At 40.1% G+C, this 13,318-nt stretch overlaps 1 protein-coding gene across 1 annotated transcript in view; it reads left to right on the top strand.

Moving 5' to 3' along the window:
- The first annotated feature begins 730 nt into the window (after positions 1 to 730).
- Positions 731 to 13,318, top strand: part of LOC111843579 (uncharacterized) — a 29,520-nt gene continuing 16,932 nt past the window's right edge. The window contains exons 1-4 of the mRNA XM_023811256.2: positions 731 to 1,053; positions 6,779 to 6,982; positions 7,324 to 7,392; positions 8,083 to 8,125. Coding sequence (XP_023667024.1) covers positions 843 to 1,053; positions 6,779 to 6,982; positions 7,324 to 7,392; positions 8,083 to 8,125 — 527 coding nt within the window. The 5' untranslated portion in view covers positions 731 to 842. The remainder of the gene's footprint in view (positions 1,054 to 6,778; positions 6,983 to 7,323; positions 7,393 to 8,082; positions 8,126 to 13,318) is intronic.

The following is a 13,318-nucleotide window of genomic DNA, read 5'->3' as shown; positions in this document are numbered from 1 at the left end:
ATTTAATGATGGATAAAACATGTATAAGATCGATGAATGAATCATCGAACGATTACGAACGAATCTTGTTATTTATAAAATCAGTTCCAACTGTTTCAGATAGTATGTCTGTATCTAAAAAGAACTGCAAAATTTACATAGCCTACATTACGTGACTGTAAATTTCCAAAATTAATTCCTAGTGCAACATTCAACCACTCATGAGGGGTCGTTTAAGAAATATAGGCCTATTTCAGACTTTTGTTAGGCTACATAGGCTAAGCTCCTTATTCAATCAATTAAAATGTAATAATTCAGTTTTCAGTTTCACGTTTGATGAACAGGAATAGCTATAGCGAAAGGGGACATTTGTTCTCGTGCTCTGATCACAAAAGGAGTATCAAACATTAATCTGAACATGCGCCAAAAAACTGACAGCGCACTGAAACTATTCGTTGATTTATCCTAATTTTATCAATTTCGTCCTTATAATCTTGAGTCATTTTTGTATCTTATTGTTCTGGACAATACAAAATATTTTGATGAAAGAAATTACAATTATAGTATATTTACAGAAAACACGTACATTGCTAATTATTCTACAAGTAACCTTTGCGAGGTCAAGAATGCTCTTTTTCTTAAATAGTATGCTTTTATGCATATATTTAAGTATCTGTTTTTTTGTGGTACAACTATAAAGAAAACCTGAAAACATAATGGTAACTATTGGTTACGCTGTAATTCAATGGACCAGCCCCACATGAGCAAACTTGTCTGACGGGTTTCTCGTCTCCCCCAGACCGTGATTCAGTTGTAACGGCATTCAGCGGCATCAGCTTTCTCTCCTCTGGCCTCTTATCTGGATGGAGGCGCAGCTACGCGTACAAGTGAAAATGCAGGCTGCTTTTTGTGCGTGTTTTTTTCTCTGCTGCCTTGGACATGTTCAGAATAAACCCTCGTCGTTCCTTTGTCCGATCGGCCAGTTTCTTATGAGGGACCAGTGCGTCGGATGCCACGCCACCTGTTCGGAGTGCATGGGGCACGAACTCTTCCAGTGCACCAGCTGTGGAATAGGTACGAATTACTGTGTTAAGCGGCTACAGGCGTGTGCGGGTTTACAGGTTTAAATTAATATTGTAATCTCGAGCTTTAAATAAAGTCTATTTGTGATCCTATAAAACGTAGATAAAAAATATTAATTTCAAAACCGTGCTTAGTGGCCATTTTTAAATGGATGAATTAGACAGCCCTTAAAAAGTAATAATCATAAGTAATTCAATTGGTGTCTGTTTTCTATATATTGATTTCTTCACAAAACACGATCGACGAGCCTTTCTATAATAATGTATAGTAACTACTTTTGAGTAAGAAATGTACTAGCGTATGGTCTCCTCATGGTCTATTGTGGAACCGAATGAACACTTTTTGGTAATCCGATAAGGTTATTGAGGGATACCTTTGAAAAGTGTCCCTTTTGGTATCTGATACTTCAATCACCGGCTTTGCTACGCAGAACTCGTCAGTTCTTGAGTAATTAGATAAATTGGTTGCAGCCATAATAAATATGTGAAAGTTTACACTTTAAAGAGGACAGAAACGCGTAAAAGTATAAACACACCTGTCGCCAGCTGTGGACCACCGCGGTCAGAAAAAAAAAAGTTTTCAGCAAAATCAAGCGAACCCTCATATAGGTTTTAAATGTTAAGCTGTTACTTTGCTGGTGGATGATGGCAAATTAATTAGCAAGCACACGAATCAGTAAAAAGTATTTTTAATGCTTATACTAAGTAGCTTTTCATTTTTTGTTATGGAAAGTTGTAGTAGACCCAAAAGTCTATAGCTTTTAGCATTTTATATATAGCATCAGAAGTAGAGATCCTCACTTTGAATAATTGGACATTAGAGTAAGGTTGTTTAAAATGGCTGGATCCAAATTGTGGTTCTGGTCTGTGGTGTGTCATAAGCTAGCTTTGACTAAGTTTTTATGATGGGATGGTAGTGTTGTGTGGGATGAGGGTGTTGCATTTATCTCAGCGATGCCCCCATCTCTATGCTGTGACATAATACTGCAGCCTCCACCACAGTGTGCTGTGGAGGGAGGTAGTTTTGTCCCTAAGCCATCTTAGATTTGTGGAGGTAATAACGTTTCTGTCATGATTTGTTTTATTTTTCTATTTTTTTCGATTCATACTTGCTCTGTAGAGTTGATCTAAAACATATCATCACACAAGCAAATTTCAACATCTGAGTAACCATTCTTAATATAAAACAATATTTTAAAAAAGTATAACTTGTATTATAAATTGTATTATCCAGTTCAATTTTTACTATATGCCCCATTGACGTTGTACTACATTTAAAAATAAGTCATTAAAAATACATTTGCCACAGAGATTTTGGTCACTGGGGTTATTGGGACACATATTACATTTTAATGTAGTAATTCTTACTCTATTAAACTGCTTCCGTGGGTCAAGAATCATTATAGAGTAAACATCTCAAGGAATGAGGAAGTGAGTCCATACTCACTCATTTTATTCATAAAATGTATTGATTTTTTTCCTGGACAGAACATAAGTTCTACACATCACTGGTATTATGCACTGTAAGCTGGGTAATTGAATTTATGTCAAAATAATCCCATATATCTTTTATATCATTGATTCACTTTACCCCCCAACAGCCCAGCCATTCTAAAAAAATCTTCCAGTATGTCACCAGTGTTACAGTCGTGAATATTACATCATATCCGTGTCACCAGTGACTAATGTTAATGTCATGGATGACCAGAACTATTAACAAGTTAATTAAAATGGAAATTATATCTTTGTTAATAATTGTTTCTTTATTTTGCTATTTTGTAAAATAAAATAAAATTGCTTGTTTCATCACTGGTGTTAAATGGCATCACTGGTGTTATATAGTTTAGTTATAACAAAGTGTTTGTTCTTTTGGGTGAAATATTGTCTTTATTAAGAGTATCTTCTTGAACAATCATTAAATACAGACTCACTGAAATATAAATTGAAAATAAACAAAACAAATATATGACAAAACAAATGCTTCATGATGCAATAATACCAGTGACAAACACTGCATTTTACATTAAATATATTTGGCAATTAAGATCTATATATGGAAAATAATCGTTGCAACTTTTTCAGGGATTGGCGACCCCAGCCCTGGGTAGTTCATCTTGATTCATTTGTTGTTATTGGTTCCTGTAGTGTTGCTCCTAATCATCGTTGATAGCTGTTGTTAGTCTCAAATCCCTGAATGTTTAATTCGATCACTTATTTGATTAGTTAACTATCCCCTTGGTACCTGGAGCACAAGGTCTTTAATGCTAAATGTGCATAATAACTGAGCATATTATGTAATCTGACAACAGAAATGGCCACCATGCTTTCGGAGACGCACTGCTCCTCAGGTTCCAGATAGCAGCGTTATGTGTGAGTCACCGCACGCGCCCAGGCTGAGTGGGAGAGGCGTGACTCAGAGGTTTCATGGATGCTGCTGAGAGACTCTGCGTATGGCAGATGTACTCTTTCTGTGCGTGAGATTGGGAATCATGACTCGATACGTGAGAAATCTGAGTAACTCCCCCTCACAACTCGGAGTAAACAACAGATCATAATCTCTTGTCCAATACACACTAAAAGTGCTTTTAGAGATCCCAAATTTTCCCAGAACAACAGATGAAACCCATGTCAACACAGGGAGAACATTCAAACTCCACTTCTATACATAGCTTGGATGGGCATAGAACCTTCAACTCAGGAACTCTGCTGTCAGCCACTGAGCCACCAGACCCCCTTATATCCAGGGATTGACATAACTGGTACGTAAGTAGGCATTCACCTTTAAAAGCGACACATGCGGCAATCGATTAATGTAACAGCGCAAATACGTACGGATTTTATGTGCATTTGCGCCGATATAACAAGAAATTACTGTGCATGTAAACCTCTATACCGCAAATGAAGTACGAATTAGCATATAAAGGTTAAAATGCACGATAATATCTTGTCATATCGGCACAAATTCACATAAAATACGTACGTATTTGCGCTGTTACAACAACTGATTGCCGCAAGTATCGCTTTTAAATGTGAATGCGTACTTGCGTAGCAGTTATATCAATCCCTGCTTATATCATACTTTGTCTCCCTTCTGTTTTAAACTTTCCATAACCCCTTACATTGAGTGGCTTCACTGAATGAGTGAGTGTCTTTATGATGGTCCATAGCCATTCCATTGTAAAGCACAGAACATGACAGACAGGATGCTGTTACATTGTAAGGCACTAGTGTTCTGTCGGCCTGGCATTCCATCCAGAGTGTAGCCCTGCCTTATCCCCTGTGCTGCCCGCAGTAAATGCCCCATGACCCTGTCCAGCATAAGCAGCAAGAAGATGCATGAAACCCACTGAAACTGCTTAAAGTACACAAAACCATATACACTATATTGCCAAAAGTATTGGGACACCTGCCTTTACACACACATGAACTTTAATGACATCCCATTCTTAATACATAGGCTTTAATATGGGGTTGGCCCACCCTTTGCAGTTATAACAGCTTCATATCTCTTCTGGGAAGGCTGTCCACAAGGTTTAGGAGTGTGTTTTGGGAATTTCTGACCATTCTTCCAGGGGAGCATTTGTGAGGTCAGGCACTGATGTGGGACGAGAAGGCCTGGCTTGCAGTCTCTGCTCTAATTCATCCCAAAGGTGTTCTATCAGGTTGAGGTCAGGGCTCTGCAGGCCAGTCAAGTTTCCTCATCCATCTCCTTATGTAAGGCTTGAATGCAGTTGCTCAGCCATGGAAAACCATTCCATGAAGGTCTCTACGCACTGTTCTTGAGCTAATCTGAAGGCCACATGAAGTTTGGAGGTCTTTAGCTATTGATTCTGCTGACAGTTGGCAACTTCTGCACACTGTGCGCCTCAGCATGCGTTGTCCCCGTTATGTGATTTTACATGGCCTACAACTTTGTGGCTGAGTTGCTGCTGTTCCCAATTGGTTCCACTTTGTTATAATACCACTAACAGTTGACTGTGGGATATTTAGTAGCAAGGGAATTTCATGAATGGACTTATTGGACAGGTGGCATCCTATCACAGTACCACGCTTGAATTCACCGAGCTCCTGGGAGCACAGTCTGTATGCCTAGGCAGGGGCGCCGTAAAGGGGAGGAAAGCTAGGACGATTCCAAGGGCCCCTGAGTGACAGGGGCCCTAAAAAATTAGGAAAATAACTGGATTGGTTTGGACTGGGGGGCCTAATATGATATGCTTTCATGGGGCCCAAAATCTCTAGTAACGCCCCTGTGCCTAGGTGCTTGATTTTATACACCTGTGTCTATGGAAGTGATTGGAACACCTGAATTCAATGATTTGGAGGAGTGTCCCAATACTTTTGGCAATATTGTGTATATGACTACGGTCTGCTCCGTAACTATTAAGAAACTGTTACTAATCATTTTGTATTATTATTATATTATTATTTTAAAAGAAACATTTACAATCATATCTAGAAATGTATTACAGATACTTTACTCCTGGCTCATTTTTAATAATGAGCTTGTAAATCCTCAATTATAACCCATTTCTGAGTATGGTATTGTTTTATATTTACAAGTGATTTACAAGCTGTTTTGTAAATACCAGGAGCAAAATATAATTGGGTAAATCTTTTCATTAACTGCACGTTCATAATACGTTTATTATTCATTCATAGAACATTCAGCATGTACGTTTAGCTTAACATATCTTAGCGTTTCATTCATAATACTTTCAATGAACAAGATATAACAGTTGTAATGTACATTAATAACAAACATAATCTTAATCATATAATGTTAGTATTAATGTGTATTAAAGCTGTTAAGGTATGTTATGATGTTAATAATTACATGCTGCTAATGAATGTTCTATGTATCCATTATGAAGGTAGACTGAATGTTCTACAAATGCATTATAAATGCATTTTGAAGCTGCAATTAATGTAATGAGTAGCCTATAACTGTAATACCGTTTAGCATTTGTTTGTGAATGAATTAAGCTATTAGTACACTGTCACATGATTAACCTGTTGAAAAAAAGCAGCATTTGTTGTATTTTGGTACTGGTGGACCCGTATCATTAATAAGATATTGCTGGTGGGCCAACTTCATTTGCAGGTAGACCACCAGCTACAGCAGCATCAAACCAGCACTTGTTTTTTCAACAAGGTAGTAACAGTTTATTAATAGTTAAGAAGCAGATGGCACCAGTGTACCCTACTGAAACAGGCATGACACCAGAAGAACAAGTGAACTCCATAAATTTTGAAACATTGGTGCGATTATTGTGTTATGGTGAGGCTAGAGTGCTGACCACTAAGCTGGCGGCTCCCAACTCCCGCTCCACAGACCAGTATCAGTCCATAGCAGGCAAAACTGGGGGTTTTGTGGAGGGGTTGGTTAATTATCTAAAATAAACCATATTCTTTCAGTTTTTTATGATCCCTCACATTCGTGCGTTCTGTTCGCATCTGGGAAAAAATGGAAACAGTTAAACCCTATGCTAAGAGTAGTGATGGCCAAAGAGACGTCTTATGAACCATTCGTGGTATTTTTTGACCCCACCGCATGATGGTTTTTTGCTTTACTTTGAGACTTGCTTTGAGCCCTTTTTTGAACAGAGAGCACCATCTAGTGGGGCCAGAAAGTACAGCAAATGGCTCATGAGGCGTAATTTTGGCCATCACTAGCTAAGAGGCTTATTATAGACCAATGTTGTGCTTTGTTTTTCTAGACAAAGATGGAGTGGAACGGTTCCTCCACCAGGGTAGGTGCCGGCTTCACTGTCCACGCGGATACTATTCTGCCAGCAGCCGTTTCACCTGCCAGCCCTGCTTGCCAGACTGTGAGCTGTGCACAGATGCTAACACGTGTACCCAGTGCAGCGAGAACTACACAGCCCAGAGTGGGAGCTGTCAGCCCGTCCATTGTGGAGATGGTAAGGTCTCACTGTACTTCCATTTGTGTTTTTCTCTGAAGAAATCAGAGATATCTCACTATCATAGTGCAGTAGCTCTCAATCCTGTTCCTGGAGGACCAGTATGTTTTCATTCCAATCCTACCTTAACCAGGCTAACATGGTCCTTAATAGGCTAATAATGAATGTAGCAGGTTGAAAGCAATTTGGGTTGGAATGGCAGGGGAGTGCCAAGAAAAGGATTTAGAGTCGCTGTCATAGTGGTTGGTGGGAGTGATTGACAAAAGTTTATTCGTCCATAGGATACTGGCTCATGCTTGTGTTACGCCCTGTGGCTTCTCTGTGGCTTATATGTGTTACAGGCCAGATACAAGATCCTGAAACAGGAGAGTGCGTTGACTGTGGCATTGGGTGCAGGACATGCTCAACAGGTGAACCTTCATCCTGGAGACACGATCATGTGTCACCATTTAGATAAAAGGTCTTTCCTGTCATCTGCTCCGCCTCAATCTTAAGTCGTTGGACCTTCCTGCAGAAGAATTATCCCAAAGTGCACCATTCTGAAAGCTTGAATATCCTATATGTGTGCATTCACTGCATCAGACCAAAAGACCATGAATTCAAACCATATCGTTTGCTACTGGTAAACATGTTACTGCAGTCCGAAAAATCCCTTTTTATTAGCGCATGGGAATGAGACTGGGCACAATACTGCAGAAGATGCAAGTCCACTGCAGGGCACATTCAATCACACTCAATCACATTCAGTCACCCATTACTATATACATTGCACTCACCACCACCCTGTATTAGATAAGTGGTGTTATGGATGGATGGATAGATAGGAATCACAATCAAAAATAATGCATTTTTTTGCTCAAGCACCACGAATAAACACTGTTTGAATAAAGCAAAGATATCATAGGCCATTATCCCAAACTCTCTTGCAATGAACTAAGCATCCACATGTACTGGTCCTACACTACACTTTTATCTTTTAACCACTGACACAAAGATCAATGGCTTGACATTCCTGTAAAGTGGCCCAGTGCCTCTTTGTGCACGTCTGTCGGCGCTGTGACATGTGCTTTGTGCTCATCACGCCTTTGTCCTCCAAGCAGATGAGCCCGAGGTCTGCCGCAGCTGCACCAGAGGCTACTTTCTGTGAGTTGTTTGCTTCTCTTCCTCTTTCAATAACCGTTCAGCCACGGAAAGCTGATTAAAACTGTCTCACCGCGCCCTGTTCTCACAAGTGTGTGAAGATATCCTCCGACCATCCCAGAACAACCTTTAGAGGTGGGAACAGGCCGAATGTCAGCCTGTCTACAGACGTCTCTACATTCCTCCCCGATAACCTAGATACGGGGCACTCGGCAAACATAGATACTGAGCGTTTGAAACTCTGCAGTGGCCGTAGACTAACCGTCAGTATTATGGCCTCTGAAACATTTCCCTTTGAATGCGTCACTACTGTTCGGTGCACTTAGCAAGCTTCCCAATGAAATGGCTTAGAAAACAAAAACAGAATCTTAGCCCTGGGCCAAAATGTAAAAATTGCACATTGAATAACTATATTTTAGCCTGAATACTTCAGCCAAGCAGAGCAGGGGGGGGGGGGTTATTAGCCTGATGTTCTGCCCTGCTTTCAGTAGCAGCCCATACTGCCTGAGCCGTATCAGCAGAACAGACCTCTAATTGTCCATTATTCCTGCTCTCTCCTCCATATGCATCAGGTTACCCACAGTCATAATGCTCCCTGTATCACCTGAGTAAGCACAGGGCTTTTCATCAGTACAGGGAAAGTCGGTCCGCTCCGGCAGGCACATGCCGTGTGTCTGGGTTAAAGCCAAATAGGGCTGAAAGCATGGATGCTGCATGGATTGTGTGTCTTAGCTGTAGTGTTAGTGCCTTGGCACAATCCCTAAGAATGTGTAAATGTGAAAGGTGCCGAAACTTTTAACTTAACTGCAAACTTATTATTGTACTAATTATTCCTTATTTTTCCATCTTACCAGGCATTTTAATGTTTTCTGTTTTAGATCATGAAACCATGTATGTCCTGGTTCTTGGTGGGCTGTCAACCATCAGTATATACAACAGACAGATGTGCATAGTTCAGGTCCAGAAAATAAAAATCCCGATTTTGTTTCAACCAACCAATTGAGTATGGAGAGTCACAGTCACAGAGTACTCACCTGGTTGGTTGAAACAAAATCTTGGTCTGGATTTTTACTTTCTGGACCTGAAATTTCCAGTTCTGACAACAGAATAGTGACAGTTGGATATCTGACCTCTATATGACCTTCCAAAGTCCTTCGTCCCGTAGATTCAGGGGGAGGTTGCTGGTTTATCAGCAGGTGTTTTATTTGCTAGTGTGCTGTGTGGTCTGATCTGTGCTCAGTTGCTAAATTCATCACTGGAGGAATGCTAACCAATGGACTTGGAGGATCGGTAAATCCCCTCAGTTACTGAAGCACTTAGACCAATCAGCCGCGATCCTTCATCTGTTTTACCTGTTTACAATGTAAAACGTACTTAAACACTTGGATGGGTTTCCCGAAAATGATCGATCATAGCGAATAACGAACCAGATAATGAATGACATAAGTTAAAATGAACATGGTCTACGTGCATTTCCCAAAACCCTTCGTTATTTCAGAATTAACGAACCAACTTTAAGAAGTACTTTGTTGGCTCTGCCCCAGCCTCCACGTGAGAAAAGCACAAACTTTAAGAGGAACATCGAACTGACATGTTTCAGTGGTGAAATTTGTTATATGGTTGTCACACCAGACATATAAATGTAAATTACAATATAAGCTAATTAGAAAATCTATAAAAACACACAAAAACAAACAAAACTAAGATCATTAATTAACCTATTTATTGAAAATATAAAAATGGACTCAGAATTTTGCTTCCTTGTAAACAAAATGCAATGGTGAGCAGCAATAGGATAAGGAAGTAATATTTATTGAGGAGGTGGTCAAAAATATATATTAATAAAATAATTACTGTAATGTTGTGCAGCATACTACACTTGACAAGAACAGCATAGCAGCGTTCAGGGGAAATCTTAGAGCTTCCAAGGACTTGTGTAGGGAATTCAATACTGGAATCAGCAGGTATTAGCTAAGAGGATGACTGATGTCTGCCAATAACCAGCCACCAGCAAACACACCATCCTTTGCCATCTGACACACTACAAAGCTGGACCAGATATATTTGCAGAGTTCTCTGCTGGTCATGAAGGGTGACTTGCCAGGCCAATTGCATCTTACCAGGATTGTTCAGAATTTATGAACTGGGTTTTGACTTGAGCACCACCCTGTAAGATGCTGAATTAACAGTAAGGAGAACTGAATTCATTTCAATCCAATGCAATCTTACTGAATAATGTCATTTAATCTAGCAAAACATAAATAATTTACTTCCAACCTGGTAGATATATATATGGACCTTATATATGTAGTAGTGAGTGAACTTTATATTTGTATGATAATAATTGTGTAATTGTTTTAGCCTATTCTAACAATATGCATTTGGTTTATGTCAGCCCTACATCCTTTTCCATGTGCATATATGTGCATTTGTGAGGAGTCTGCATGCAGTAGCTTATTCTGTGAGTGTTGGTGGGTTGTCAGATGGATCGGGTTGAGGATCTTTCAACATGATACCCAAAATCACAGTTACATTATTCTATAGGTGACGCTTCAAATGTGACATTCATTATGAATAACAGTGAAACGCACAGACTTTTCGAGCAGGCTGGGCATGGCTGACGGATACTTTTTGCTGCTGTAAATATTCATGATCACGCGGTGGGGGGGAATGGGCGGGATTCAGTGTATCCTGTGTAGGTTAACATGCTGGGTAAATCATAGTGAAATTCTGTATTAAGCTGTATTATTAAAGCTGCACTTACACTATGTATCCATTTGAATTCTATTGCAATTCTGCACCATGTTTTCATTTTTTATGAACTGAATCTGATTTTCAAGGTCGTTCTCTAGTCAGTTCTGAATGGTGCACGACCCTGTTATGTACTCAAATGGCATACAGGTGTTACAACAACGAGCCCCATTTGCGCTAATTTGTAGTCGACATTAGAGTTTTATATTGCAATACTAACCTCTTTGTTGTCCAAAAAAGAGCATCTGTGTGTTTTTGTCATCTATTATGGCCGATCTGCCTCCCATCACCTGTCTGCCCCCCGCTTTGAGACTCAAATGTTAAAATTGGGACGGTGTGAATTGGGACTTTGCCATCTTGCCCATTTGACTTCCTCTGCTGGCCCCAGGAGGTTGGGCTCCCCCCATTGAGTCTGGTTCCTCCTGAGGTTTCTTCCTTTTAGGGAGGTTTTCCTTGCCACTGTCGCCACTGTCTTACAGTCTGGGAGCTTTGGGCAGGGATAATGTGAACCGCTTTGAGACAATGTTGTAAAAATGCGCTATAACAAATAAAATTGAATTGAATTGAAAAGTTCAAATAAAGAACGGCGTAGAAATTAACGAGTGGGTCAGAACACTCGTAAATCTACGAATGAGATAACAAACTACTTTACTTACGAAGGGCTTTGGGAAACGTGTGGTAATTGCCAATCGATTTTAAGTACTAAAATGCAAACCACTTAGCATTATGAAGCCTTGGAGAAAGCCACCCATTTTCATTTTTATATGAGAAGGAGGCCATAAATCAATGAGATGGTTAATAATCCCATGGCAGTGGATTATAAGTCGTGATTTAAAAAGACGTAGACAGATTTTCCATTTATTATTTATTAACAAAACACACCGTAGTAAAATGAAGACTACTGGCCCCTATAGTGCTGTGATTTGAGCCTTTGTGTGTAGCAAGCTGTCCATGAGATCCACTTCTGACCTTTTTCAAGGCGCAAGAAGGTCACGGATCAGAGTGAACTCCTCTGATAATTCTCTTCTGATCTGTCCCTCTGGCTCAGACTAAAGCCAAATGAAGTTTGATTTTCTGCCCTGTGGAAGGGCAGGGCCTGCATCTGAGACATATTCTCTTTGACTTTATAGAAAGCTCTGCAACTTTATTTTGATAAGCTGCCTTCCAAACTCCACTTTTGTAGTATTATGCTATATTACATCTTATACTTGCCAGAAAACATACTCAGAACCATGGATTCTGAGTATAGTTGGTTTTAAATGACTCCAGGAATTTGGGAAATTTAAATAAAATACTTTAATTTAAAAAATCAGTTTAGCAAGGTATGTAATCAACCTGAGATGTAACTAAGGAGGTTTATTAACTATGTGTGGACAGCATCATCATCCATAAGTTCTGATTGAAAATAATATGCTCTGATGCTCCTTTAACATCATTTGAATAAAATACTGAAATTTTATTTTGCTAAAGTAGGGTTACACTATGATGTACATACAGGGTGGGCCCTGGATAAGAATACCAGGTTCTCTGTGCTAGGCGGCAAATTCATGCCTACTCTCCTACCAGAGGTCCTACAGGAGAATGAATTTGACTGCAAAACAAATTAATGTTTTGGACTGTGCAGGATACAGAGGATAAGAAGATGCAGTGGGCAGCACAGTGTCTCGGATTTAGGATAACAGAATGCAGTGTCCAGTACAGTGTCCAGGGCTCAGGATAACAGGATGCAGTGAGCAGAACAATGTTCCAAGCTCATGATACCAGGATGCAGTGACCAGCACGGTGTCCCAAGCTCAGGATAACAGGATGCAGCAGCCAGCGCAGGGTCTCAGGCTCAGGATAACAAGATACAGTGGCCAGCAGAGTGTTCCAAGCTCAGACCAGTCAAACGACTTTGTGATAAACTAGAGCGCAGAATTAGGACACAGTGGGGATTGTCCTCTTTAGCAGCAGAGGTTGTTGATGCTTTGCAGCAGGAGAAGAGCACAACAAGTGAGGGAAGGCGTAAATGTGTACAGCTAGAATAGAAGCATTAAGGTTGTTATACACAATCCCATTAAATTCACATCCCTTTACGAAAAATCAGGTAGGAGAGTGATTTTATGCTGATCCTCCAATTGCTTTTTTTAAATTTGTTTTCTACTCCTGATTATGAGGAGGGACCTTGAAGCTGAAAGAAAAGGTCCTGGGTCTAAACCAAAGGGCAGGCAGACAGCGATTTCGCCAGAGAGGCGCCTGGTGAGGAGGTCTACCCTCTGGGCTGTGAGAGCCGCCTTCTGAGGTCTTCATCAGCAGATTCCTAGATTCCTACCTTTCACAGGCTCTGTTGTAATTTTATGTTTTTTAAACTAGCTGGGAACTGAATGACCACTGAACAGGCTTCACCAACCCCCATGGTGATCAAAATGTATGCGAAGATCACATGTGGCACAAGTCAGTGCCCAG

This window comes from Paramormyrops kingsleyae, chromosome 13, assembly GCF_048594095.1.
Source record: "Paramormyrops kingsleyae isolate MSU_618 chromosome 13, PKINGS_0.4, whole genome shotgun sequence".
Lineage (NCBI taxonomy): Eukaryota > Metazoa > Chordata > Actinopteri > Osteoglossiformes > Mormyridae > Paramormyrops > Paramormyrops kingsleyae.
Note: the sequence above shows the minus strand (reverse complement) of the source record. Positions and strands in the feature narration are given on the sequence as shown.